The 27,930-nt window shown below is 46.5% G+C and overlaps 3 protein-coding genes across 4 annotated transcripts; 2 read left to right on the top strand and 1 right to left on the bottom strand.

The window, feature by feature from the left end:
• Positions 1-7: 7 nt before the first annotated feature.
• LOC122370549 (flexible cuticle protein 12-like) lies at positions 8-12,935 on the top strand. 2 transcript variants are annotated; one of them, XM_043346224.1, is made up of 5 exons: positions 8-35; positions 11,096-11,378; positions 11,581-11,660; positions 12,266-12,415; positions 12,592-12,935. In XM_043346224.1, exons 3-5 carry the CDS (start codon positions 11,616-11,618, stop codon positions 12,811-12,813), a joined length of 417 nt encoding a protein of 138 aa, XP_043202159.1. In that variant the 5' UTR covers positions 8-35; positions 11,096-11,378; positions 11,581-11,615; the 3' UTR covers positions 12,814-12,935. The 2 variants fall into 2 exon arrangements, with proteins under 2 accessions (XP_043202159.1, XP_043202160.1); XM_043346225.1 differs by lacking the exon at positions 11,581-11,660.
• A 5,147-nt stretch (positions 12,936-18,082) lies between these two features.
• Positions 18,083-27,909, bottom strand: LOC122370557 (flexible cuticle protein 12-like). The gene is made up of 4 exons (XM_043346235.1): positions 27,837-27,909; positions 20,433-20,621; positions 18,624-18,773; positions 18,083-18,454 (listed from the first exon to the last, which is right to left on the bottom strand). Exons 2-4 carry the CDS (start codon positions 20,439-20,441, stop codon positions 18,233-18,235), a joined length of 381 nt encoding a protein of 126 aa, XP_043202170.1. The 5' UTR covers positions 20,442-20,621; positions 27,837-27,909; the 3' UTR covers positions 18,083-18,232.
• Positions 23,235-24,625, top strand: LOC122370558 (flexible cuticle protein 12-like). Its single transcript, XM_043346236.1, has 3 exons — positions 23,235-23,298; positions 23,640-23,789; positions 24,256-24,625. Exons 1-3 carry the CDS (start codon positions 23,290-23,292, stop codon positions 24,475-24,477), a joined length of 381 nt encoding a protein of 126 aa, XP_043202171.1. The 5' UTR covers positions 23,235-23,289; the 3' UTR covers positions 24,478-24,625.
• Positions 27,910-27,930: the final 21 nt, after the last annotated feature.

Here is a 27,930-nt window from a genome sequence, read left to right as displayed (position 1 = left end):
CTATGGACCCGAATAGGCTTTTGGATTTCGGAAGGGTTTCTTTAAGATTATATGCTGTTTCGAGCTGTTTTCGAGTTGAAATATATTTCTTATGACTGTTAGCTATATAATGGCACCATAAAATCATGATTTTAATTAATATTACCGATTTAAGAGAGTTTAGCGTAGTGAGGAAAATCATATTGATGATTATGAGCATATTTTTAATTGACCGAATCCTCAATGTAATCTGAATAAAATGACAAATAGCAAAAATTCGGGTATATTCGATCACAGATCTTTGTCAACCGATACCAGCAGGCGCCACAATTGTAGATGTCAAAATACTTTTTGTTCAGTACACATGCACAACAGTAGATATGTCCTCAGGGAAAAGATTTATGGTTGGTACTTCTAAAAGTCGCAGCAGTCAAACATAATATGTACAGGGAAAGCAGTCAAACATAATATGTACAGGGAAAAACCTATACACAAGATTAAAGTGCGTTTGTGCCTAAGCATATACGAATTTAAGATGAAACAATACTTGCGGATCAATTAAATGGGCAGCAAGTTACACTCTTACCCTGGACAAAGTTAGGGCACATATAACATTTACACTGTGCGAAACAATTAAATGAGCATATTATACATAAATGAACATTATATACGTAAATGAGCATACATGAGCGTATTATCATACTATGACTACTCATACCCTGGACAAAGTTAGGGCGCATACAGCATCTATGAAAACGATCTACACAATCACTTTTTAACGTGGTGAGCTCTTGAAAATGCTACCCTACTTTGGAAGTAGCTGCCAGGAGGTGCTGTTATCGTTAAGAGCTGGCATCCTATCGCGGATGGTGATGGATTCAGCAATCCTCCTGTCAGCTTCATCCTTACATTTGCGTACGATGCGTGCTATCAGAGTCGTGTCCGTTGGGGTCAGGTCTGGGTGCTCGTGCGCGAAATGTTCACCCATTGGTGTGCCTAGTTTCTTGTTGGTGCCATCTCGTAAGTGTTCGTTATATCGCAGTCGTATTGGCCTACCGCTTTCTCCTACGTAAGTTTTGTTGCACAGACTACATTTCAATTCGTACACTACGTTTTTCGTGTGACACTTTCCCCGCAGCCCAGCTTGACATGCGTGGCAGTGCTGTCTGCCTGAAGGACACGGTGGGTCTTTGAGAGCTGACCGCACTAGCTGTCTTTTGAGTGTGTTTTGATTTGTCCATGCTGCAAGGATCGGAAACCCTGATGTTTTCAGCACTTTTTGGACCTTGGAGGCCACTTCATCATTTATGAATGGTAGTTTGACGTAAACTGTTCCCCTGCGCTTCCTTTTGTCCCTCTGCACCCCAGCTACCCCCCTGTTTGCACGAGAGCATTCCCGTAGCATGACACTTTTGATGAGCTTAGCTGGATAACCGTTCAGCTTAAATAGGGACGTGACCATTCCATTCTCGCTGTGCAGAACTATACGGCCTGCCTAAAACTCACAAGACAGGCATTCCCCTGAGACCTATTGTGTCTGCCATAGATGATCCTCTGGATAGACTATCTTGGCTATTAGAGCAGGTCATTTCCCAGCTTCTTCAGTACGTGCCTGCCCACCTTAGGAGCACTGATGACTTTCTATCTAGGTTGAATGAGGCCTATCCTGCCGGCCTCCCGGAAGGGAGCATAATATTCAGCGTAGACGTAAAGAATCTTTATGGCAACGTGCCTACCGGGGAAGCCATAGACGCAGTCATCGCGCTTATCGAGGAGCACCGGGCAGAATTGAACCTATTTGGACTAGACACCAGTGACATCAGAACGCTGCTACAACACTGTCTCCAGAACAACTATCTTAGGTTTGGGGACTCGTACTTCAAGCAGACCCAGGGCCTGGCTATGGGATCCCGTATCGCTCCAACCCTAGCAGTTGTGTTCATGGGCTCACTCGAGAAACAGTTCTGGAATCACCCTAGGGGTTTGAAGCCGAATACCTACATGCGCTACATAGATGATGTGTTTGCGGTATGGACACACGGGGCAGAAAGCTTATCCGAGTACCTAGACTTTCTAAACTCGAAACATGAAACGATCAAGTTCACGATGGAGCGATCTGATGCAAACGGATCTCTCCCTTTCCTTGATGTACTGATTACAGTAAAGGACAACGGCACGTACACTACACAACTGTACATTAAGCCCAATGCCGCAAAACTTGTCCTTCACTTTCAATCGGCCCATCCTTTCACGACCAAAAAGGCAGTCTTAACAGGACATGTAAAAAGAGCCATTCGGATAAGTTCCGACATCCCAAGTAGGGACAAGAGCCTAGAGGTGATCACGTCCCTATTTAAGCTGAACGGTTATCCAGCTAAGCTCATCAAAAGTGTCATGCTACGGGAATGCTCTCGTGCAAACAGGGGGGTAGCTGGGGTGCAGAGGGACAAAAGGAAGCGCAGGGGAACAGTTTACGTCAAACTACCATTCATAAATGATGAAGTGGCCTCCAAGGTCCAAAAAGTGCTGAAAACATCAGGGTTTCCGATCCTTGCAGCATGGACAAATCAAAACACACTCAAAAGACAGCTAGTGCGGTCAGCTCTCAAAGACCCACCGTGTCCTTCAGGCAGACAGCACTGCCACGCATGTCAAGCTGGGCTGCGGGGAAAGTGTCACACGAAAAACGTAGTGTACGAATTGAAATGTAGTCTGTGCAACAAAACTTACGTAGGAGAAAGCGGTAGGCCAATACGACTGCGATATAACGAACACTTACGAGATGGCACCAACAAGAAACTAGGCACACCAATGGGTGAACATTTCGCGCACGAGCACCCAGACCTGACCCCAACGGACACGACTCTGATAGCACGCATCGTACGCAAATGTAAGGATGAAGCTGACAGGAGGATTGCTGAATCCATCACCATCCGCGATAGGATGCCAGCTCTTAACGATAACAGCACCTCCTGGCAGCTACTTCCAAAGTAGGGTAGCATTTTCAAGAGCTCACCACGTTAAAAAGTGATTGTGTAGATCGTTTTCATAGATGCTGTATGCGCCCTAACTTTGTCCAGGGTATGAGTAGTCATAGTATGATAATACGCTCATGTATGCTCATTTACGTATATAATGTTCATTTATGTATAATATGCTCATTTAATTGTTTCGCACAGTGTAAATGTTATATGTGCCCTAACTTTGTCCAGGGTAAGAGTGTAACTTGCTGCCCATTTAATTGATCCGCAAGTATTGTTTCATCTTAAATTCGTATATGCTTAGGCACAAACGCACTTTAATCTTGTGTATAGGTTTTTCCCTGTACATATTATGTTTGACTGCTTTCCCTGTACATATTATGTTTGACTGCTGCGACTTTTAGAAGTACCAACCATAAATCTTTTCCCTGAGGACATATCTACTGTTGTGCATGTGTACTGAACAAAAAGTATTTTGACATCTACAATTGTGGCGCCTGCTGGTATCGGTTGACAAAGATCTGTGATCGAATATACCCGAATTTTTGCTATTTGTCATTTTATTCAGATTACATTGAGGATTCGGTCAATTAAAAATATGCTCATAATCATTAATATTACCGATGTAATATCGGCCGAAAAGACATGCTGTCTTGGCACGGACTGCCCTGCGGCTGATGTGGGGCCTCTAGTGCCAGCGTATGGTAATAATGGGCTGAAGAAGGGTTATTGGAGACTCTTAGAGCCCCACCAGGATTCAGTATAGGGTCATCAGAGGCCGGGAACGTCCATCAGGGGTCTGAGTAGGCCTGCCATAGGGGCATACATGGACACATCATGGAACATGGGTCAATCTAGATCCATTAGGGGCCGTTGAAGGGCCATCATTGTTCAGCGTGGGCCCGCAATTACCTCTGATGGGCATATGCCGTGCCCCGATGGACTAACGCTGACCCCCGATAAACCATCACCAGCCCCTGATAGGTCTACAAAGCCCCCTGCTGGGTCTAAATTGGTCACTGACATGCCCAAATGGGCCACTGAGAAACCCGTACAAATCCCCTGACTGCACCTGATGGACCAATGCCGTCCCCTCATGGGCCCACCACGGCTCTTGAATGGCCTCTTCAAGTCCCTGAAGCGCCTTTATTGGCCTAAATGGACCCCTGATTGGCTTATGTGGTCCCTGATGGTCCTATATGGCCCCCATGAGCCCTCAACGTCCCGAGACAGCCTTACATTATATGCCACCGGCCCCTGGTAGGCCTGCACTGGACCCACTGGGCCTATACCGACCCATAAAGGGCCCATGTCGAGCCCTTATGGGCCTCCGATGACTACACGCCGGCATGTGTGGCCCCATCAGCAGTGGTCCGTCTATCCCATGTACTTACGGTCTTTTTGGCCGATGTGACACCGGTAGTATATAGAAATGTCATGATTAAATGTCGTTATTATATAGTCAAAGGTCACGGAAAGAATATCCAAGCTCAAAAATGGCCTCAAACCCAACAAAAACTGATACAAATCCCCTTCAAAAGTCATAAGTCAATGAAACGCCATTGGGGAATAGCTGCAGTCCCCCGCAATTTCGTCACGAGCATCGGGCCAATCAGCGTTGAGTATTGCCGAACGCCGATTGGTCGATTTCCGCTAGCTTGTAAATGCTGCTTGCGGATATAGTCTTGAACAAGTGAGGGTCGCGGCAACTAAATATTGCTTGTCACCACTTTTTCTTCGGGAGCGTTCTACCTGGTTTATATAGCCTTGGGCTAGCATAGGCAGCGGAACGGGGGGGGCACCGGGGCACCGTGCCCCCCTTGATTTTGCCATTTTAGCATCATAGCCCTATGGGCGTTGCATGGAAAGAATGGGACCAAAAGACTTTAACATTAGCCCTATGGGCGTTGCATGGAAAGAATGGGACCAAAAGTCGGCAGTGCCCCCCCCCCCCTTAGTTGAAGATGTTCCGCCGCTACTGGCGTTCAGAGGCGGATCCAGCTCAGAGGTTTGGGGGGGGGGGGCAAACCATAAAAATTTATCGATTCTTTCCATGCATCGTCCATAGGCGTAATGTTAAAATCATGCCGTTGGGGGGGGGGGCAAATGCCCATTTTGCCCCCCCTGGATCCGCCACTGCTGGCGTTTGGTACTATAGTAAATATGCAGATGTTGGCCCAACATCGGCAAACATCGGGGTGACGCCGGCATCTCGGCATCGGCTTCGGCATGCCGACGTCGGACGATCTCGTCAACCTCGGCAAACGATCTCGGTCCGACGTCTGCCTGACGTCGGCTGGACCTCGGCTGGACGTCGATATGTGCGGACGTACCCGCGACGTCCAGCCGATGTGGGGCCGAGGTTAGACTGGCCTTGGGCCGACGTCGGCATGTTTTCTGGGATGGGCTACAAATATTTGTTCAGCGATACGGATCAACTAATATCATACAACATAACCTTTTCCGATCCTGCCTTATCAACGTTGACCTAAGGACCCGAAATTTCCTGTTTCATGCTCATCTTTAGTTTGGTTGACATGTTAGTTTCGAGAGAGAAACACGATGTGTGTTATGTGTTTAAAGGTAGTGTGCCACCTTTGAAAGATTTCCCATTTCATTTTTCTTAGGATAAGAAGCTTCTGTTTTTACCTAATATCGCAAAAAAATCAAAAATGGGCCTGGAATAGTGCCTTTTTCGCCTAAAAGTTTATCGGTTTTTAGATATGTATAACAACTGTAGTGGGCTCACCTGCAAACAGGCGTCGGGCAACAATCGCGAATGCGGCGCACTTGTGACAATAAGCAAAGGTCATTATAGTGTTACGACCATACGACGTACGGGAATGAGTTATCAGCTGTCTAATCGTAGACAACACAATGTCGAGCCTTAACCCGCGCGGGGCTGGGGGGGGGTAAATTTTACCCCCCCCTCGCGAATTTTTGCGATATCTCAAAAACGGCGGCGCGCAGCGCCGCCAAACTTTCAGTACCTTTTCTTACATCAATTTGACACGTTCCCTGAAAATTTGAGCGAAATCCGTCGGAAAATTTTTGAGAAATTGACGTTTTAGTGACGTCATGTTCGCCATTTTCGCCTCAAAAACGGCAAAAGTTCAAACGCCGCTAACATCTTCATTTTTAAAGGAATCAAGACGTAACAAAAAAGGTTATACGTAATTTTACTTTGTCTATCAAATGGCTATCTCGGTTTTTTGAAAATTTTGGATTTTGGCCTAAATTTTTTCAAAAAACTGAATTTTTTGGGAAAATCATTATAAAATCCAAAATTTTGAGTCTATCGAAAAAACCGGAATAAATGTCAGAGAAGTGGTCTATGTGCACCTACATACCAAATTTTAGAAGAATCGGTTCAAAAATGTGGGAGTTATTCAAAATTTTATGACGTCACGACACACAAAATTTTTGAAAAATGACTTTTTTGGAAGTTCTAGACCTCGTACGGAAACAAAAATAGCACCATTCGATTCGCCGTGAAAAACTGCATCAGATAGACACCTTTTTAGGCCTTAACAACCAACTTCAAAATTTGACCTCACTTGACCTGACCTTGACCTGACCTCGACCTGAAATTCATCCAGAGGTGGTCCATATCACTTATTGAGTGTGCCTATTGAATTCTATGAGTAAAATGACCCATAAAACATGTGTCGCACATGCCCTTTTCTATATTTTGTTTTTTGGTGACCTGACCTGACCTGACCTTGACCTTGACCTCTGAATGATATTGTATGCAACGAATATTGTCTTGGTAGCCTAAGAACACGTTTTGGGCGATCAGTCTCAGTCCATGACTCCATTCTTCGGCAACTACGGTGCAAGGCCGATACTGTAGAAACTTGCAATTTGTACCCTTGACCTGACCTTGACCTTGACCTCAAACTTTAAATTAAGTACATGTTTTTAGTAGTTCGTGATGAGAGCTTTCGATTGGCGTTTGAATTTTCCAAATCGGACCATTAGTTTGGGAGATAACAGGGGGGGTAAAATTTACCCCCCCCAGCCCCGCGCGTTCGGCTGGAGACCCCAGCCCCGCGCGGGTTAAACTGTAAGCCCGTATTGGTATTGTTTCTTTTATTTGGCTGTCGAACATTATTTATGGTTTGAAATATGATTTTTTGTAAAATAATTGATATGAAAAAGCCGTCTTATAAGTTATGACCCCATTTCACCACACGCAAGTGGCAGAAATGACAATGATCAGCTGACGCATTTTTCTTGGCCGAAGTCAGAGCGCGCGGCCCGACGCACCACGCGTATTTGGAAATTCCGACCTCGACGAGCATCAGAAGCCACCTAACAGGCGTGTTCGAAACCGCAGGAGATGATGATGAACGGGTTTATCGAAACTTGATTGGATGAGCATATCGGTAATAGCGATTTCAGTGTGTGCATTTATTGTTCATAGTGGTGTGAAATGTGGTTGGGGTACGACCGACAACCCGTCGGGGCGAATTTCGCACTGGGGTACTCAAAATTTGAAGAATTTAAGACGTTTCCATGAGTTTTGAAGGTATGGATAAGTTCTAAAAATCCGGTTCTCCTTAGCTGGGCCATTAACTCCATACGGTCCAAGAAAGCTGGCACACTACCTTTAAGCCTTGTGTCGTATGAGTCATCGAAAATCATCGATAGAGTGTTGGTTGCCTAATACCCAGTGGTTTCCGCATGCGATAGGATGAGCGATAAACGATAAACGATAATTATCGCTGTTATAAGTAAACCGGCTATCGTTATCGTTTATCGCTAAATTTTCAAAATTATTGCTCATCCACTTATCGCAAGTTACAAAAATTATGAACGATAAACGATAAAATGTAAAACGGGATGATGGAAAATGGAAGACGATCGACAGTGTATGCCGCGCGACAGTATGTGTGTGCAACCTGTTGCCAGCTGCTAAGTGTATAGATCTGCAAATAAACTTTAAGTACACTTATTCAAGCTGTATTTCTTATCACTTCTGCTATCGCTGTTAAAAAAAACATTATCGTTATCGTTGTATCGTTTATCGTTTCGTTATCGCTGTTAAAACATATATCGTTATCGTTTTATCGTTTCGTTATCGCTGTTAAAAGAATACTTATCGTTATCGTTGTATCGTTTTATCGCTATCGCTGTTAATTTTTTGATTTTTTTTTATCGTTTATCGTTTATCGTTATCGCGAACCTTTTTTTATCGTTTTATCGTTATCGCAGGTCCGAAAATTAGTTATCGCGGAAAGCACTGCTAATACCTACTTATGATAGTTACTTAAAGAGGTCACTGATGCCAGGTCAGGTCACATCTAGGTCAGGTCACCAAGGGCCACAATATGAATCCAACGTTGGATCAATCGTAAGGTCAAATGTCAAAATTGATATTTTTGCATAAAAGGGTATCTACTATCTATTCGATGCAGCTCATCACTGGGAATCCAATGGTTTCCTTCGTTTTACTCTTTGTGGTCTATAACGGCTAAAAACTGAGATCGGAAATTTTACGTAACAAATTTTGAGCATTTTTTTCGTCATATCTTTGCCAAAATCGGGCAATCGAGCTCAAATTTGGCATGTCAATAGCAAACCAATATTTATATAGGCCTAACATATAGGTACTGTTTTTCAAAATTTCAAAAATGTTAGGTATTTTTGGGGTATTATATGAAAAAAATTGTTAAGCTTTGGGGGTCAAAATCCAAAAGTGTCAAAACCCCGAGATAGCAGTTTTATAGCCCTGTTTATTCTACCTACACCTTTTTAATTTTGAGCATTTTCGCTATCTTCAAAACTTTAGGCGTGACAACTGACAGCTCTTCCCGCAAAACCTTTTAGCATAGCACAGCACAGCATAGCATAGCATAGCACAGCGTGTCTGTTACCTATATGTTAACGGTATACCAGCATCCCACACATGTTAATATGGGATGGCACGTTCAATGTGGGCTGACGCGATGCCCGGGCTCCCGGGGGAGGACGGAGGGGGGAGGGGGCCTCCCCTCCACCTCCGGCCGTCTGCCGTGTCAGAGTTGGTGACGTCGGTCGGGGCTCTTTTAGTGACGGCAGAGTCCGGCCCAGACGACACATCACACAGGTGGGCCGGCCAGTCAAAGCCGATTTGCGCCCCCGTCAAAGCGCACCGCCTACTACACGATTAACGGCCAGAAGGCTTATCTACATAGTATATCACGGACTTCAAAATTACTCAACTTCGCATGACCTACGTTCGTGACAAGTGAATGAATCTCAGCAGATGGTACCAGAATGATCGCTCTACATATGATAGCGTAATGTTGTAATATTACCACATGCCGAGATATCCCTTTAACATTAGCACGTGCATTTGGGAAATGGCTTCGGCCCGCCTCGGCTAATGTTGAAGGTATTTGGGAAACGATTCGGCCCTAGGGCTTTTTGATTTTCCCAGACAAAGTTTTACTGAATATTCTGAGCGGAAGAACTAATTTCAAAGAAGATATTTACGGATTGTGTGTTCACTAACAGCAACAGCAAAAGCAAGTTACTGCGTGTTTACATACTTTTGCTGTCAGCGTAATTCAACTAAACAAGGTTACCGTTCCAATGCCAATGTATTTATTGCTGCAGAACATGGTCGGAATAATCATTATTTCTACATAATGCACGCAAAAAACGAACAATTTAAATGCGTGAAACATCTTAACGTGCCACAATGAAACATTTGATATTGTTTCAGCTGGGATCCAAGACGCGTTTGATTCAGCGTTTCACCCAATTTTTAGTTTTTCTCGCGGTTTCCTCACTCCTGCTGGACTCCATATCTTTATTCTAGCTTCTGGCGTTTCACCATCTTCATCCTCAGCTTTTTCAAACCCTAAATAAGGGGGAGTAGGAATTTCACTTTCATACTCAACGCAGCCTAATAATGAAAAACACAAACAAATAATCACGGTGACTATAAATATGAACATAGTATTAATATAATATTAACACAATATTAAGATTAAAATGTAAAATATCAAATGAATATGATATTAACTGTTGCGCCGGTACGGCATGTGGTAAATCTCTTCCCAACCTTGGGCTGTGAAAATGCAGTTTTATTCACCTCGGTTTTTGCTACGGACCTCGTGCCTACCGGCACTCGGTCCTCCGCACAAAAACCTCGGTGAATAAAACGCATTTTCCCAGCCCCGGTCGGGAATATATAAAGCTGGTTCGTGAGAAAGCACAGCCTTTCATAACACGAACAGCGTTCGCTGAGCCTGACGAGGGGCAGGAATAACTGGTGTTGAGCGGTGGCTTATGCTGAGCATACCTAAACAATATTCCTCGAACATAGGTATTAGTTACCTACATGGTTTGCTAATAATGCCACCACTTTGCTACTAAATATAAGTCAATTGCTACATTTTATTTTAACTCAATGGGGAAAAGTGAAAACTGCTATCTTAGCGCCGGGAACGACCTCAAGCTATCTCAAGCACACGGAATCGTGATTTCTTGAACTCATTGCAAGGTCCGATGCTTCACTTTTGCATTGTTGACCTATCGTGACGTCATTTATGACGTCACTTGGGTCATAAACGTTTTTCGTCAATGACTCCCGATCAACTTGAGCTAGCGAGTCGGGAAAGTCACCAACAGACCCAGGAAGACCTGCCGAATCGAATGATATGTGACATAACCTCCTTCGACCAGCTTCGTGACCTGGGGTGCGCTGACCTGAACTTGAACAGAGGTCAACACCTTAAGTTAACCTCACCCAAACAAAAAGTATACCATTCGACGCGCCTCAGCCAGTCGAACACAAGGATGCCCAAATCGCGGCTCTGCGACCGTTTTTTGTGAAATTTATTTATGAAAAACTGAACCCGTACCTTGGGTCACTTGACCTGGACTCAGAGGTCACCGGTAACCAGGGACCTTAAACTCGGGTACCAGTCGCTGCGTCTCGTAACGGGGCACACGCTCATTTTTCCGGGATGCTCTAGCTCCATCAGGAGCGAAACGGCGAGGGGGGTCGTACAACATCGGCCGGCGAGTATGTAGAAAACCAATAGGTCCGGCGAGGGTAACTGCATGCTAGCCAATACAAACTGCAATTGCATTACAAGCCCGATAAAACATGATTACCTACCGTACAATGCACCTTTCAGGACTCGAGCGTTGGCATCACACTATTCTCATGACCTTGGCTGTTAGTGTTAGCCTTTGTCGTGTAATTGCACGGTGCGTTAGCCCCGTCTCCAGTGCAGCTCGCATGGCCGGCCTTCTCTCGGCTTCATCTGATACGCGGGACGTTATCCGCTCTCGGGGACCGGATTGCTGCCACTCACAGACCGGGGAGCCCTGCTGAGCTATATAAACTGCCGGCGTGCGCAGCGAGGCACAGTTGCCTTCGTGACCAAGGATCAGCACCTCAACCTCAACATGAAGCTGGTGAGCACACTGTGCAATGAGCAGCATAACTATAGCAATTTTATCATCTAGAATAAAAATTCAGCGAGTGAATGGTGAAATACTGAAGTGATGGATTAGCTATTGAAGAACCTATTTTCCAATATGTTGTCAAATGCTTTAAATTAATTTAAAACTTCTCTTTCTCATTAACTCAAACATTTGCTTCCATTTGCCTGCCCAGTTCCGTCTTCTGAAAGTACGAAATCTTTCAAAAGTATGATTTTTTTAGCCGCAAGAGACAATTCCTCACATTATTTAACGGTCAGTACATATCTTTTTCTTTTTTCATTGGCCTTAAGTTTAAATTTAAATATTGCCTGAATCGTCGTCGCAGTTTTCTTCTTTGTTTTACTGAGTAGGTAACTTTCCACCTTTCTACATAGCCGATAGTTCGAGACAATCGGTTAGAAATCAAGGGCAAGTTGGGGCTGCTTTTGAACAACCGGGCTTTGTGCCGTAACGGCTGACCCTATCCCGGTCAGATGAGACCATCAGAGTGGAACAGCCATCCACTATCCAGCTTATGGTTAAAGTAAATTTAACCCGCCCAAACGGTCAACCAGATGGACAATGGACATGCTTTAGTTCGACGTCACCTTTCCAATTACCTTGGCCTGAGATGTAGATGACTAACAGTCCCGAACATGAGGGCGTAATCAATGATATACAGCTGGCCTGGTATTGATGGTATATAAAATGAATGACTGCCTCGCCCAGAAATAACTTAACTGCTATGCGCCTCAGCCAATGAAATTCGTATAGCAAATATGGAGATGCAGCCCAAGTTGTAAGTGACTCAACAATTTGTAAACTTTTCTTCGCAAGGTCAAGCTAATTGTCGTTTTCTCTTTTCCTCCCTTCCCCAGGCAATCTTTGTGTGCTTGGTGGCGGCGGTGGCCGCTGCACCGCAGGACTATTATCAACAGCAGCCAGAGATCAGACTGCTGTCGTACCGGTTCAACTCGGATGACAAGGGCAACTACGAGTACGGATACGAACAGGACAACGGACAAAGGGTAAGTAGTCCGCCTTCCATTAAACTTTACGTTATTCAACGCATCCTTCAGGTCATAAATTGAAGCCGACCCTGACTTGTTTTATCCATAAATGTAGTCTTACGATACAACTGCTCAACTGGAGCCTGGACTGGTCGTGGCACCGCTGATGCCGACTCTGTCTGCCCGACCGACAGGTGGAGGAGGTCGGCAAGAGCATCCCCGGCTACGAGCCCGAGACGGGCTCCATCTCCAAGGTGGGCTCGTTCGAGTTCGTCTCGCCGGAGGGCCAGCAGTTCCGCGTGGACTACACGAGCGGCGAGGAGGGCTTCCTGCCGAGCGGCGCCCACCTGCCGGTGGCGCCTGCGCAGCTGCCCGAGTACCAGGCTCACCAGCAGCAGTTCCCGGAGCTGTACTGAGACGCCCGTTACACTGCCGGACCGCTCTGAACGTCTGACCCCATCAACTGCCCCTGTGATAACGGGCGCCGATCTCATGGTGCGCCGCTGTCTAGCTCAATAATACATACATCTGATCATTACTATGTGGCTGTTGTGTCTTCCTCGATCGTAAGGATTGTGAGAAGTTTTTTGTTACGCCAGCTGCTGCCCTAGACCACGGGACGACAGGGCATATTTTAAGGATTTTTCACTGCGTCCCAAAGGTGGCATAGGGCACACGCTTTGATCGGAAAGGGCACATTGCAAGCGAAATAGTATATAGGTAATGCAAGTGAGATAATGTACAGATACATTGTGTACTGTGCTGGTGGAGGGGCACTGCAAGCGGGATATTGGGAGCGGGCTGTGATTGCTTTTGCCAGTCTCGAAATTCGCCCAGTCGTAGTGCGTTCTTTATCCGCATTCAAAAGGCGGACCGGCGATTTAATGGCATTTACATTGTTGTTAGTCGCTCGTTTTCCTGAACGGCGTTGGGCGTGTTTGACCTCCCTTGACGCACCAAATTGTACCTATGCTTAGAGAATAAAAATGAATATGCACATGACTGATACATACGCCTCTTCATGCGTTTTTCACCCTTATCAATCGATTCAAAATAGAAATTGACGTGTGAAACATTGCCAATTTGCATTGAAGATACCATGTGTTTGAAATAATTAGATTACGTAAGGTCAAACAGTACCCACCTAAGTTGTGACAAGAAATCATCGGATTTTAAAGCTACATAAAAAATCCATCATAGATTAATGCTTTGGATGAACGGATGCTCTGGAATTGGATGCTTCGGATTTCGCTTCCTTACTGCATATCATGTAATATAACCCAAACTTTTCCCAATGGAAGTTCCTTTGTTTAATTATTATGCCCAGAAATGTGTCGATTTTGTGCCATTTCCGGGCGCTTTGGGGGGGGAGCATGGCCCCGTGGCCCCCTCTATATCCTCCTATGGCCAGACGGCCATGACGGCCCTGATCTGACCGTATGCCATCAAATGTCAAACCTCGCAATGATGCGATACTTTTTTTTTCGGAAAACGTGCATGTATCTCAAAAACTATGATAGCTAGGAGGGCGCAATCGATAGGAGAGAAGCAATCGATATATCTTGAACAGCTCTTTCGTCAATATTTCGTCAGAATTAAGTTCAGCTCAACGGTTAAGGCTCCATAGCCAAAAACGGGTAAAATTACAATTTTGTCAATATAGGTTTCATGAAAAGCTTTTGAACTAAAAAAGGTAGAGAATTTTCGTTTGCACGATCGTTCTTCTCTCATTTTTACCTCGAAATGTCAAGGTCAGAACTTGACCTCACATTAAGGTCATTTCGTGACCAAGATAGATCATGTCGCATATCAGTCGATGCGTTTCGATGAGGTACCTCAAAACAATGATACAATCCACTGTGCATGCAATAGCCCTGTAGGGCCGGATTTTGGGCCAGGCTCCGGGCCTGCGGGCTCCAACTTGACATCTCTAAACAGGACTTTAGGGAAGGGCAGGACACAGAGTCTGAGCCCTAAGGACAGGGCAGGCACAGGCCATGAAGCTAAGATAAGACGGATACTTGAGGGCTGGGTAGGATGCAGGGTCCGAGGGCAAGGCAAGGCGCGGGTCTGAGGCTATCATTACACAAGGCCGGAGAGTAGTGCAAGACACAGGGCCTTAGAACACCTGATGGTCAACACACCTGATGGCAGGGCAACACGCAGGATCTTAGAGCAGGGCAAGAAATAGTACCTAAAGGTAGAGCAAGACATAAGACACAGGTATGGCACAAGGCCCGAAACACCGCCCACGTCTTGTCATACCTTCGGGCCCCGAAGGTATGACAAGACGTGGGCGGTGTTTCACGGACGCTGCTATCAAATTCCGCGAGCTGGCGTCATACTTGTGGTAGTGTTTGAGCAATGGGCCTGTTGATGTCTCCATGGGAACCCAATTTGACACTGTAATAGCAGCGTGCTGCTATCACCGGTGAAACAGGGCCAGGGTATGGGGCCTGAGGGCAGGGCAAGGCTCAGGGCATGAAGGCAGAACAAAGCACAGGTTCTGAGGACAGGTAAGGGCACGGGGCATGAGGACGGGAAACGGCACGGGATCTGAGGACGGGAGACACCACAGGGCCTGATGACAGGGCAGGGCACAGCGCCTGAGAGCGGGCATGGGACACGAGACCTTAGGGCAATGCAGAATACAGGGCTTGAGGGCAGAGTAGGACACAGGGTCTGATGGCATGGGACGGCACAAGGCCTGACGACAGGGCAGAGCACAGCAACTTAGGGCGAGGCAGGGCACGGGCCTGAGGGCGATACAACGCATGAGGCTTAATGGCAGAATAGGGCACAGGGTCTAAGGGCAGGGCAATGCACATGAGGCCTGGAAGCAGAACATGACAGGACAGGGCCTGAGGCAGGGCAAGGCATTAGGCTCGAGGATGGGCGCGGGGCCGGGGCATGAGGACATGGGAAGGCACAAGGCCTGATGGCAGGGCAGGGCACAGTACCTGAAGACAAGGCAGCGGCACGGGATCTGATGGCAGGACGTGTCACAAGGCTTGAGGGCAGAGAAGGGCAGGGGCCCCAAACTAGGGTAGGGCAGGGCACGGGGCCAAAAGACGGGAAGGCAGCGCATCAAATTTCCAGGCAGAATATATAAAGTATCGTGTTTGAGGGCAGGGCAGAGCGGGGCACAGGGCCTGAATGCAGAGCAGGGCACAGGGCTGAAGAAAGGGCAGGGCAAGGTACAAGACCTAAGGACAGGGCACTGGGCAGTGGGCAGGGCACATATCCTAGGGGTATAGTAGGGAAGAACATAATAAGGTGTATGACCAAGGGTAGGGCAGGGCACAAGGACTGGAGAGGGCATGTATGTGCTTAGGTACATAGTAAATCAGGGCACAAAGCAATCGGAAAGCCAACATCTTTTACACAGTAAAAGACCGAGGCATGTTACTTATTTTTGCTCGCACTTTACGGCTGAAACCGTGGCATTTCAGTGTGGGACGCAGTGGTCCAAATTTCGCGAGGGCTACGTCCCAAAGGCAGGGGGCTGCGTCCCAAAATGGGACGCAGTCAGTATGTTAAAATATGCCCTGCGGGACGACACCTAATGCGCACCTAAGACGCCTAATGCAACGTTGAATATATATATTTTTTTTTTAATGTGAGGCCTGAAGGTTAAGTAGGCATGGATATAATGTAGGTGTGATCTTTCATATCTGACCTAAAACCCATGAACATACAAACTGAATTAATGTCACCTTAACACTTAACTTACGTCCAGCTCCTATCAACGCCTCAAAGTCCGAAGCATTTCTTTCAAGTCTCTAGAAAGACGGGAGACCAATGGTTTTGCAATCGGCAATCAACAAAATACATGACCGATGCTTAGGTATTTCCCCATTAACCCTGTACGATTTTGTTGAATATGCTCAACATTATATGTTGTATCGAGATGCATTCATGATGGTCTTTTACAATTACAGTAAATGAAACACACGGCGGAGGTGGCAAGGCCAGCATAAGGACGAGAAGAGCATGCCAAGGAAGATGTCATAAACGTTTTACGTAATTTCACGATATTGTGATGAATGGTCATTGGTCACGCATCTTTTGCCTACGACATGTTTCAAGACCATGATTTCAATAATTATGCTGCAATTCCCGCACCACACCGCTTTTCCTAACCCTAATTCCAAGCCACAGGCCAGGGACCCCAGCGACTCCCCTCCCCCTCCCCCCCCCCCCGGTAGCAGAGCCGCTGGCCCAAGTGACTATCGTCTTACCGAGTCTGTATCCATCGCCAAGAGATGCACATTGCACGCTTCAAAACAGATGTCTTTATTGCTAGCAGCTCGCTTCATGGTAAATAAAAGTCAAACGTTTGCGCATTCGAGTCTCTTCTATCCATTCAGCTGACAGTTGTGACCACATCATCACATCAACATCAAGCGATCTCGGGAAGCTGCGGCATGCAGTCGGTCTGCTACTGCCATCTCGAGGCAAAAGGTGAAGCTACTATAAGTGTAGCATTGCGGCACAGCATAATTTCAGGCGTTGTGCTACTGCCATCTAGCGGCAAAAGGAGAAAGCAAAGAGCATTGCGGCACAGCATAACTGCAGGCGTTCTAACACTGCCATCTAGGAACAGAGAGTGAAGTTAAGGGTCATTGCGGCACAGCATAACTTCAGGCGTTGTGCTACTGCCATCTAGCGGCAAAAGGAGAAAGCAAAGAGCATTGCGGCACAGCATAACTGCAGGCGCTCTAACACTACCATCTAGCGGTGAAAGGAGATAACAAAGAGCATTGCGGCACAGCATAACTGCAGGCGCTCTAGCACTGCCATTTAGGGACGAAGGTAACGATTATGAACACTACGGCACAGCGTAACTACTGTCGTTCTGAATATGCTATGTAGGGTTGAGAGACGATCATGAAAGCTGCGAAACAGCGTAACTGCAGTCGTTGATACTAGGCGGCTTAACATGATACGGTGGGGATAAATGTGTGGTACACGCCTTTTCGAGAAATACAAATACCTTTTTGGTATTTTAGAAATTGAGCAGCAATAATGTCGTTAAAAAAATTTGCGTTTATGAAGCGATAATGAATCAGCATCTAACAAACCACAAAGATACTTTTAATCAGCCGCCTTCCTAGGACAGGTGAAGCCTAGTATCAACTGTTCAGTATTTTTTGCTTTCGAAATAATTGGTTGGAATTCGAAATGCATGCTATACCTACACCTTACCAACTAAAACATAAGTTTACTTTAAAAGAAATATATCTCTTTAGATATTTGTTTCATTGCCATGTTTCTTTTTTGCGGACCATGACAATTGTGCAGCATGCATTTGTAGAGCCCATGAGTCTCAATTCGCCTACATACAAACAGGAAACCTGCACGATTACTAAAAATTTTGGCTTTGAGCAATCTCTGCATTCATTGTAGGTGTCGCGTAATGTACATCTGAGCTCAGTGTATGAAGGAAGCAAAACAGGGATTAATTTTTGATTTATGAGTAACTTTATCTTTTCAATCAAAATCTGACCATGCATTTTATTGCTACAACATATCGACTTCTGGTATGTGCAATATAGGAATGACGACAAATGCAAACAACATTTGAGCTTGCTATGGTACTGAACGCAAACTTATCAAAAATACCTTTTGAGAAATACCTATTTGTTTTTTATGTCTGTCATCGGTGCAACAACTCAGTAGCAATAGCATGATGTTGTCGTTTATTCATGAAAGCAGACACTTTGATTGCAAACACATGATAGTCGGCGGCGCACCATGAGATCGGCGCCCGTTATCACAGGGGCAGTTGATGGGGTCAGACGTTCAGAGCGGTCCGGCAGTGTAACGGGCGTCTCAGTACAGCTCCGGGAACTGCTGCTGGTGGGCCTGGTACTCGGGCAGCTGCGCAGGCGCCACCGGCAGGTGGGCGCCGCTCGGCAGGAAGCCCTCCTCGCCGCTCGTGTAGTCCACGCGGAACTGCTGGCCCTCCGGCGAGACGAACTCGAACGAGCCCACCTTGGAGATGGAGCCCGTCTCCGGCTCGTAGCCGGGGATGCTCTTGCCGACCTCCTCCACCTGTCGGTCGGGCAGACAGAGTCAGTGTCAGCGGCGCCACGACCAGTCCAGCTTAGCAGATATTCCGTAAGACTGTATTAATGGATAAAGCAAGCCGGGGACAGCTTCAATTTATGACCTGAAGGATGCGTTGAATCACGTCAAATTCAATGGAAGGCGGACTACTTACCCTTTGTCCGTTGTCCTGCTCGTAGCCGTACTCGTAGTTGCCCTTGTCGTCCGAGTTGAACCGGTACGACAGCAGTCTGATCTCTGGCTGCTGCTGATAATAGTCCTGCGGTGCAGCGGCCACCGCCGCCACTAGGCACACAAAGATTGCCTGCGAAAGCACAGAGGGAGGGGTCTTGAACAACCATGGCTCGAACTAAAATGCAAGCTTTGCTGATGGCTCAACACTAATGGCAAAAGGCTCAATGTGGCTGATAATGGGCAGTGTGATCTACACTTTGTTCAGTTCTAAAGATTATCTACTTTCTACAGGATGTAAGGATCGTAATGCACACATTAGTCGCAATGAATTGAGTCTTGCTACCATATTTAAGAGAGTTTAGCGTAGTGAGGAAAATCATATTGATGATTATGAGCATATTTAATGGCAATTTTTTTTTCATTTTATTCAGATTACATTGAGGATTCGGTCAATTAAAAATATGCTCATAATCTTGCTACCATAGTTTAATTTATTGCAAGTAAACAAAAGGAATTAGCGCAGATTATGTAGACATGTCCAACTAATGCGAGGCTTATATCTCAGCAACCACTTGACCGATTAACATGCGGTAAATTTTGTAGGGTAGCTTCATTCCTTCTACCAAGTACTGGACTATTCCCGATGCATGTGGATGACCCCTTATGCACGTGCCACGTGCAAAACGAAGAGGTGTCAGTTTTGTAATTGTTGCAATATCTCGGTAACTACTTGGCCGATTGCGCTCAAAGTTGGCATGTAGGTAGGCACCCACTAGGCACTGCATATCCATGTGCCAGAGTTGGGGTGCTGCTGCACGTGCGCACGTGCAGGGGTCGATTCCAGATCTCGAGAACGGCTGGACCGATTGCGCTCAAATTTGGTACACAGTTAGGGACCGGTTAGTAGGGTGCCGTGCACAAGTCAGTTGGGACCCATTTTGCACGTGCGCACGTGCAGGGTGCCGCTTCCAGATCTCGAGAACGGCTGGGCCGATTGTGCCCAAATTTGGCACATCGCTAGAGACCGGTTAGTAGGGTGCCGTGCACAAGTCAGTTGGAGGTACCCCCTCGCAATTTCGCACGTGCAAGGCCCACCATCTCGCTCGCTCCGTTAGTCGCCCCAAAAGGCGTTATACTGGTCATATACTGCAGTAAATAACGTTGCTTGCCTGAGGGCTCTTAATCCCTCTTATTTGCTACATCGGCGCATATGACGTCCGTACATATTTCTTTTCACTAATTAATGACAAAGCTTTATTTACCCCGCCGTCACTGTAAAAATCAAGCATAGAAAAAATTGTATCCTGAAGTCTGTCAAACGTGGACGAATAATAGGCATAGCTAGTTGGTGCGATGCATGGTTTGACGTTGTTTTCCTATGAATGTTCTGCACATCAATTGACCATAAATTGACTAATGTAGTTACAATGCGACAATCCTGCTCGTCTAAGGTATGCATAACAAAAGGACTGACAAAAGATCGACACACACAACTTTCATATGAAAAAAACTGCTCGAAATGTTATCATCATTGCTTAAGAAAGTTGAAAATGCTTTCCATTTTTTCATACTAACCTAATCGTTGGTTTCTTTTGGGAATGTTACATGAAGCCACCGTTGCAGCTTTGAGAGACGACTGCATGGTCACTACGGGCAATCTAACCGAAGCGACCAAATGTCGTCTGCATGCGTTATAGCAATGCTTCACAAATTTTCACCACTTCACACAACGTTTGGAAACGAGTAAACTCCACTCCCACTGCGCTAGTGCCGTTCCTGCATAGCTCACCAGCTTCATGTTGAGGTTGAGGTGCTGATCCTTGGTCACGAAGGCAACTGTGCCTGGCTGCGCACGCCGCCAGTTTATATAGCTCAGCAGGGCTCCCCGGTCTGTGAGTGGCAGCAATCCGGTCCCCGAGAGCGGATAACGTCCCGCGTATCAGATGAAGCCGAGAGAAGGCCGGCCATGCGAGCTGCACTGTAGATGATGCCAACGCACTGTGCAATTAAACGACAAAGGCTAACGGCCAAGGTCATGAGCAGTTGCGCTGATTGACGAACTCAGGATTTGCCTAGCATACATTCATGGTGCTAGAATATTAAGGGAAGTGATTGGAAATTGGAATCCTGCCCATCATCAATTCATTGAAGGTATCTTACTTTTAATATGTGGCTAAAGGAATGCTCCAAAATGTCTTGCCTGGTAAGAAAACATCTGAATTATTTAGCCTAGAAAAAAATGCTCATCCGCTACAACACATATCATAGACCATTGTTTTATTCAATCTCACCGACCGAGGGGGGACGGTGCTGTCCAAAGATGGCTGTTTTCATGATTGCTTAGAAGGCCCTATGTAGATCGGAATGTTGGTACCCTTTACACTACACATTCAATACGAACTACCGTATGACAACAACCGAATTGTAGGCCAGGTCAGATCCGTAACTTATGGTGGTATAAGCATTAAGCATACCCCCGCATGGCCCAAAAATGCCGCAACTTTGTCATGCCCAGGGGAAAGAAGAACCCCTTTACACTATCGGAATTATTCTATATGTAGTATGATATGGTAAGGGCTCAGTAACTTCTCACAATGCGGAACTAAAGCCGCCTCGATATGCCGTTGCCTCTCACCAGCAATGACGTTGGCGCTCACGGCGAATTTCAATGGATTTCGGGTAATAAAACGGGACATGTGCTGAGCTCTGGACACTTGGCACATGAAAAAGTCACTCAGCGAACATCGAGCGCATTAAAACGTGACAACATTCTTTAGGTTTCTGATGCACCGATGCATGAACTAGCGGCAAACCAGACAAGCTGCGTTGAATCGTACATGACACAGGTGATACAATATGCCAGAAAAAAACGGCAGGTGAAGGGCTGTGTCCTCGACTGCAGGGCACGGATGTTCGCTCATGACTATCCCACGAGTGGGATCACGCCTCCAGACGACCTCGCCAGCCGCCCGCCGCTCGCAAATCGGAGGCATCGCGCGCCACGTCGTCCCGGCACTCTCAAAGCACGCCGCATCTCGCTGAAAGCCGACCGGATCACGTGGTGAGTGGGTGACGGTGACCGTCCGGCCCGAGTCTGTGCGGCACAAATCCCGTTGAACTCAGCGGTGTGGTATCGCAGCCGAGATCAGGGATCTCACGTGTCTCTGCAAGAAATCGTATGTTTTCGCATTCGCGATATCGGAACAAATGTTTTGGAGTTATGTTCGCCGAAAGTAGGTGGAGAAGTGAGATAAAATTTAATGGAATGTCATAACGCGAAATTTTGTGTCAATCAGAATATCCAAGAAGAAAGACACACCTTAAATTATTTTAGCCTAACCGAATGCACAGACAATAGACACATTATATTTTTTCAGTAGCTGCTGATGTGAATTGGTAAGCTGTTGACAGACACCTTGGATCCTCACCCGGTAGTAGCCACACTACCCAAAGCCTCTTCCTGAGCTATTGTCCTGTCTTCAATAACGTATATACGCCACGCAGTGCTCACTACTCAGCCTTGATCCGCAGCAAAGTGGAGCCCCGCGCGGTATAAGGTCGCAACCCAGCTGATGATAGGTCTGTCGCTACCTGCATGGAGGAATCCGGGGTAGCTTCCCCTGGAATAAGCATCAATCGATTGAAAATTGCTCGAGATCCACGTTTTGGGTAGATTGATTATCCAAAAACAAATAAATCAAGAAATGAGGAAAAGATGCATAATTATTTTGCTATCGATGATGATCTCTATGAGTTATCATGCCTCAAGACTTAAAATTGCCACGGAAGGTTGATTTTTTTCTGTCGAATTTAATTCGATTTGATTTGATTTTTCGACCGGTGAATAAATTGAATTATGGTTGAAGGAACCAGAACTGTAACAAATGAGTCACAAACAATTAACACGCATCATGATATTCAATAGAAAAGGGATCCTTCGTGGTGACCCTCAACTCCAGATCAGGCAAACAGGGGCCCACAGGACTATTTTTTTCTTTTTTCGTTTTTAGTCCGAACCTTTTGATTGAAAGGATTCACAAGGACAGAGCCCCCGCTAAGCGAAGCTTCTTTCGTTGACCGTGCCCTCTACCCTCCGATATCGCAATTCCGGTTCTATGACAGAATTCAATGATATATTCATATGATAATATGACAGAGTCCAACGTTTAACGTGCGCACATAGCCACGAACAGCCGGTCCCCTCTCTGACTTCGCCTGGCTGCGGCCTGCCACCAACCGCAACCATACCTGTCAGCCCATAAACGTCAAGCGCCCGTCGCGTTTCGAACCCGGACTGTTGTAACCGGGAACGCATGCTTTCACCACGCGGAGTCCAATGCTCTACCGACTGAGTTCGGTCTACCGACTATCCGTCGAATGACGAGACTCGAGTTCGGCATTGCATTTCTGTGCTGTTTCACAGACAGACAAGGTCAAGATAGTCCATGACCGCTCCGTCTGGCACCTGTCTGCGGAGAGGCGGCGTGGCCGGTTCTGAGTTAGGACACGTCACCGGCTGTCGGAGACTGCCCCACCGGCCGGCAGGATTACACGGCGGACACAGCCGTATAAATGCACCGGCACAGCACCAAGCAGCACCAGTCATCACACCTCTCTGGTCTCGACACCTCCCCAGTGGTCTCACAATGAAGTCGGTATGTATGACGGCTGAGCCCAGCAAACGGCTAATCCAAATAAACGGCTGAGCCCAGCAGACGGATAACCCCAATAAACGACTGAGCCCAACAAACGACTGATCCCAGCAAAGAAAGCGCCGAATTTAGTTTCATCAATGACATTTTGTCATTGAACTGACCAAACTCGAATCCAAACTTATGTTATTGTAACTTATTAAAGACATTTTATGGTTTATCACCAATTTGACTCTCATAATCACACTCCTCTGATAATTCATGTTTTACCTGTGCCTATGGCAATAAAATTGTTATAAAAATATGAAGGTTTCTACCATTGAATAACCTTTCTTCTTCCACAGGCAATCTTTGTCTGTTTGGTGGCGGCGGCGGCCGCTGCACCGCAGGACTATTATCAGCAGCAGCCAGAGATCAGACTGCTGTCGTACCGGTTCAACTCGGACGACAAGGGCAACTACGAGTACGGATACGAACAGGACAACGGACAGAAGGTATGGAGTGTAGCTTCCCCTACATTTTACAGGTCTCAAAGAGGTCTTCAGGCCATAAATTGAAGCCGACGTGGCTTGACAATAACTGATTGGTAGTCTTTCGGTTTGCTTGTTTTGCTGAACCGGCTCATTCGGTCTAACGAGTCCATTTTAGAGTCGGAAGGATGATGGGAATAAGGGGGAGACATTGGTCGGGGCGGGCACCCTGGTCAGTCATCAGGACTGCACCCATCCAGTAGATACCAACGGACAGATCACCCAGCCCCCTGACACTCACCGCAGCAAGCTACGGGCCTACGCCTATAGAGGAGCTTCCCGTATGAGATAAAGTTGTCCGTCCAGCCTGGGTCAGGGGGTTGAGGCGTGGATGAGTAGGATTTGACTATCCTGAGGATGAAAAGGACGGATTAGCTGAGTCTTTCGGTAACTGAGACGTTGATGCCGACTCTGTCTGCCCGACCGACAGGTGGAGGAGGTCGGCAAGAGCATCCCCGGCTACGAGCCCGAGACGGGCTCCATCTCCAAGGTGGGCTCGTTCGAGTTCGTCTCGCCGGAGGGCCAGCAGTTCCGCGTGGACTACACGAGCGGCGAGGAGGGCTTCCTGCCGAGCGGCGCCCACCTGCCGGTGGCGCCTGCGCAGCTGCCCGAGTACCAGGCCCACCAGCAGCAGTTCCCGGAGCTGTACTGAGACGCCCGTTACACTGCCGGACCGTTCTGAACGTCTGACCACGCACGACCATCTCCGGTGCTTGTGCTCAGCACGGGACGAGCTGACACTGAACCTGCCGATTGGAACATGCTCTTTTTTCTTCGCTGTTAATATATTGCAATGTTTACGTGCTTGTTTTATTGGTACCTCTCGGGAGCCCAAAAAGGACTTCCTCCTTAGCGAGCTATCTGCACGGCGTAGGATGCTAGGCTGAATAAATTTCAAGAAGCATAAAACAGTCGCATGCATGCAATTAAACAACATTTGCTTGCGGCAGCCGGCAACGGCTAGGCTTTCTAAAACACCTTCAGTACTGCTTTAAAGTTCTAGCTCATACTTTACTTATTCGTAGAAGAACTAAATGTAAACTAAATGCTCGCACAGGCATGGATCATGTGCCAGCTCCACGACAGGAGGTTCGGATACCTGCCACCTCATATACATGTAAAGGCATAAAAATCTAAGCAACATAGCGGGAAGTCGCAAATGAAATATTTCTTTTTCTTAGATCAATCATTTCGGAATTCAGATCAAGTGCTCATCTGAAGTTAAAAAGAACGTCGCACGCTGTCATCAAATGTCGGGCCACACGATGTCCCGAATGGGTTGGACAATATCCCTAATATAAGCGAAGCCATGGTTCATTCATAAAAAGGAGGCTTGCACTAGGAGGGCGCAGAAAGCAGTCGATGTCTGATTAAAGGGACTTCTTAGCTGATGTCAATGGCTTTGATCTCAGGTAAACCATTTAGCCTAAAACATCACAGATGGTCATTTTTTTATTTTATGCGAATTGCTATCCCCTAGCCCTACTGTGTTGTAAATAAATTTGGGTCTAGGCCAATACCGACTTAGAAAGGATTCGGAAACTGCTATAAAAGCCTCCTAACCCTCGCCGGCCGAAGAGGGACAAGGCGGGTGCCGCCCTCCATAGATCCTACCTATCTTTCGCTATTAAAGTGCGTTGGAGATAGAGAACTGAAACTTGGCATAGCTAACTTCCGATTCAAGCCGGATCTTGTGACCGCAACTGCATTTTCAGGTCAGGCCAGGTCACTGAACTATGACGTCATAAGTGAACCCCTACACGGTCCTAAAATGTCACAACTTCGCGATGCTCTCAGTGCCAGAGAAGCCTTCATAGGGATGTGATACCTGCAGTTCTCAGTATCCTTCAGAGGTCTCATAACTCGTACACCTCGGATTTTTCCTAAGGTTTACCTGAGGTCAGGCTGGTTACGTGGCCTTACTATTATTAGTCAATGAGGAAAATATGGAAATTGTTACGTTGGCTCCGAGAATGACCTAAAACTATCTGAAGCACATGGAACCGTGATTTCATGCACCCTTTACAAGTTCTGAAGTTTCATTTTTACATAGTTGAGCTTGCGTAACGTTATTTACGAGGTCACTATAATGAGCTTTCATCAATAACTTCCGATCAAATTGAGCTAGCAAGTCGAGAAAAGCAATAATAGACTCGGGAACACTTGCCAATTAAAATGATAATGCAATATGACCTCTTTTGACCAGCTTCATGACCTGATTGTCTCTGATCTGACCTTGGCCCAAGACCAAAACCGTAACTTGACCTCACCTAAACAAAAAGTATGTTATTCGAAGCGCATGAGCATGGAGCCACAAGATGGTGCCACAAGCGGGGCTCTGTGACCATTTTTGGCGAAGTTATTTACCAAAAACCGAAACCATACCTCGAGGCACTTGACCTTACCTCACAGGTCACCGGTTGACCTGATACCTTAAAGTCGGGTACCAGTCGCTGCGTCTCGCAACGGCGCATGCTCTCGTTTTACCGTGAGTAGTTCAAGTAGTTCAACTTGGGGTAAAACGGCGAGGGGGTCGCATCTACCCACTTCGACCGGGACTATTAAAAAACTAAGATATGATGTAGGTCCGGCGAGGCTTAGATGTAATCCGGTCATTTTTTTTTTTTGCTTATGTATAAACAATGATGTGAAAAGTCCTATTTCCATTTCTCATAGTTCTGTTTCTACTTACATTTACGTTTGCAGGAAAAACCACAATAATGTTTAATCCAGAATTGGAGGATCAAAAGCATGCGATAGCATGCTTTTGCATCCGGAAATTCCCATTGGTGGTTCGCTGAAAAAAAGTTCGGCTGAACCAAGGGCTGAACCTGTTTGTCAGTGAGTGAGTGAGTATGTGAGTGAGTTTGTTCAAGCTTTTTTGGACCTGGAGTCAAAATGGGTGGACCGATCGGGACGAAAGTGGGACCGTTTGATTCGTCTCCGGCGAGGTAAACTTTTGGTGCTGGCCTCGGTTCGCTCGGTGCTTCGTGGCACATGCTATTCCGCTTCAAAGTTTCGGTGACACGAATTTTTTGTCAAGGCTACAGGTCAACCCAAGGTCACGGGCAAAGCCATACTGGCGGGACACATCGGTAACACCTTGAACCAGTTTCCAGGGGGGTCACCGTCTGCGAGGGGTGCAGGCTGCACGTGCTGGGGTCGGAAAACCGTTTTGACGTGAGGTCCTCTGGCTCAAAGAAATTTTAAGCTATCAACCTCAAAATCGGTTCAATGGTAGTCCCAGGCAAGGCCTCCAAAATAATGCACATTTCATTGGGCTATGGATCCTCCAATTCTGGCCCAAGGCAACGCACGAGCGCTGCCGGCATCTAGTTACAGCTTTAAGTCATATAAACATGTAGTTCAGTTATTTCAGTAACATCATGGCCAGGCGAGACGACGAAAATCGTAATCAACAGCGATTAGATGATTGCATTGATTTGATACTGCTTGCAAGCCTGTGTCTTGTATTGAGCATGTCATAGAGCAAAAATGGTGATGATGATAAATATATCAATGATAACATTTCCCGCGTGCCGGTGGAGGGGGGAGGGGGGAGTATCACGGAAGCTTCCCTTCTCGAATGATTGCAATGTCTGCTGACGGTTGAGCTAGATACGGAAATCAATCGAAGGAACATATTATGATCAGTCCCTTAGGAGTAAATAACAGCATGGTTCTTTGATTCAACAGTTACGTAAGCTAAGCATCCACATTGCCTGGGAGCTGTGGCTTGTTTGCTATACCAGCTTCGTTAGGTCAACGTGCAACGTGAATATGAATTCAATCTGCGCTGGACTCAAGAACGATTCATTTTTTTATTGGATAGATCAAAGACCCACCTCTGTATACAGAGGTCTATGGATAGATTGACGCTTTGTCTGTCATGACTCGAACACAAACTTGATTAATGTCAGGGTACTTACCACGCCATAAGCGCGTTGCGCCTCATGCGTGTTTTTAAGCATTCCTTACAAAGAAAATTCCGTTTCGTTGGAAGAAACTGACCTGCGGTGTCACAAACCTCAGCTCCCGCCGGCTCGCTCTGTTCCTGATGCCGCCGTGTGCGTGTGTCCTCTGCCGGCTGACTGGGAAGGTGAGG

Source organism: Amphibalanus amphitrite, unplaced genomic scaffold, assembly GCF_019059575.1.
Source record: "Amphibalanus amphitrite isolate SeventyFive unplaced genomic scaffold, NRLGWU_Aamphi_draft 001144F_arrow, whole genome shotgun sequence".
Taxonomy (NCBI): domain Eukaryota; kingdom Metazoa; phylum Arthropoda; class Thecostraca; order Balanomorpha; family Balanidae; genus Amphibalanus; species Amphibalanus amphitrite.
This window is presented reverse-complemented; position numbering and strand designations above follow the sequence as displayed.

What these genes read in the sequence shown, in the direction of transcription:
- LOC122370557 (XM_043346235.1), bottom strand. An exon ending in AGCAGGACAACGGACAAAGG is followed by an intron (nt 18,455 to 18,623) that starts GTAAGTAGTCCG and finishes CCCGACCGACAG; the next exon opens with GTGGAGGAGGTCGGCAAGAG.
- LOC122370558 (XM_043346236.1), top strand. An exon ending in AACAGGACAACGGACAGAAG is followed by an intron (nt 23,790 to 24,255) that starts GTATGGAGTGTA and finishes CCCGACCGACAG; the next exon opens with GTGGAGGAGGTCGGCAAGAG.
- LOC122370549 (XM_043346224.1), top strand. Translation starts at nt 11,616, where the DNA reads ATGATTTTTTTAGCCGCAAGAGACAATTCCTCACATTATTTAACG. An exon ending in ATTCCTCACATTATTTAACG is followed by an intron (nt 11,661 to 12,265) that starts GTCAGTACATAT and finishes TCCCTTCCCCAG; the next exon opens with GCAATCTTTGTGTGCTTGGT. An exon ending in AACAGGACAACGGACAAAGG is followed by an intron (nt 12,416 to 12,591) that starts GTAAGTAGTCCG and finishes CCCGACCGACAG; the next exon opens with GTGGAGGAGGTCGGCAAGAG.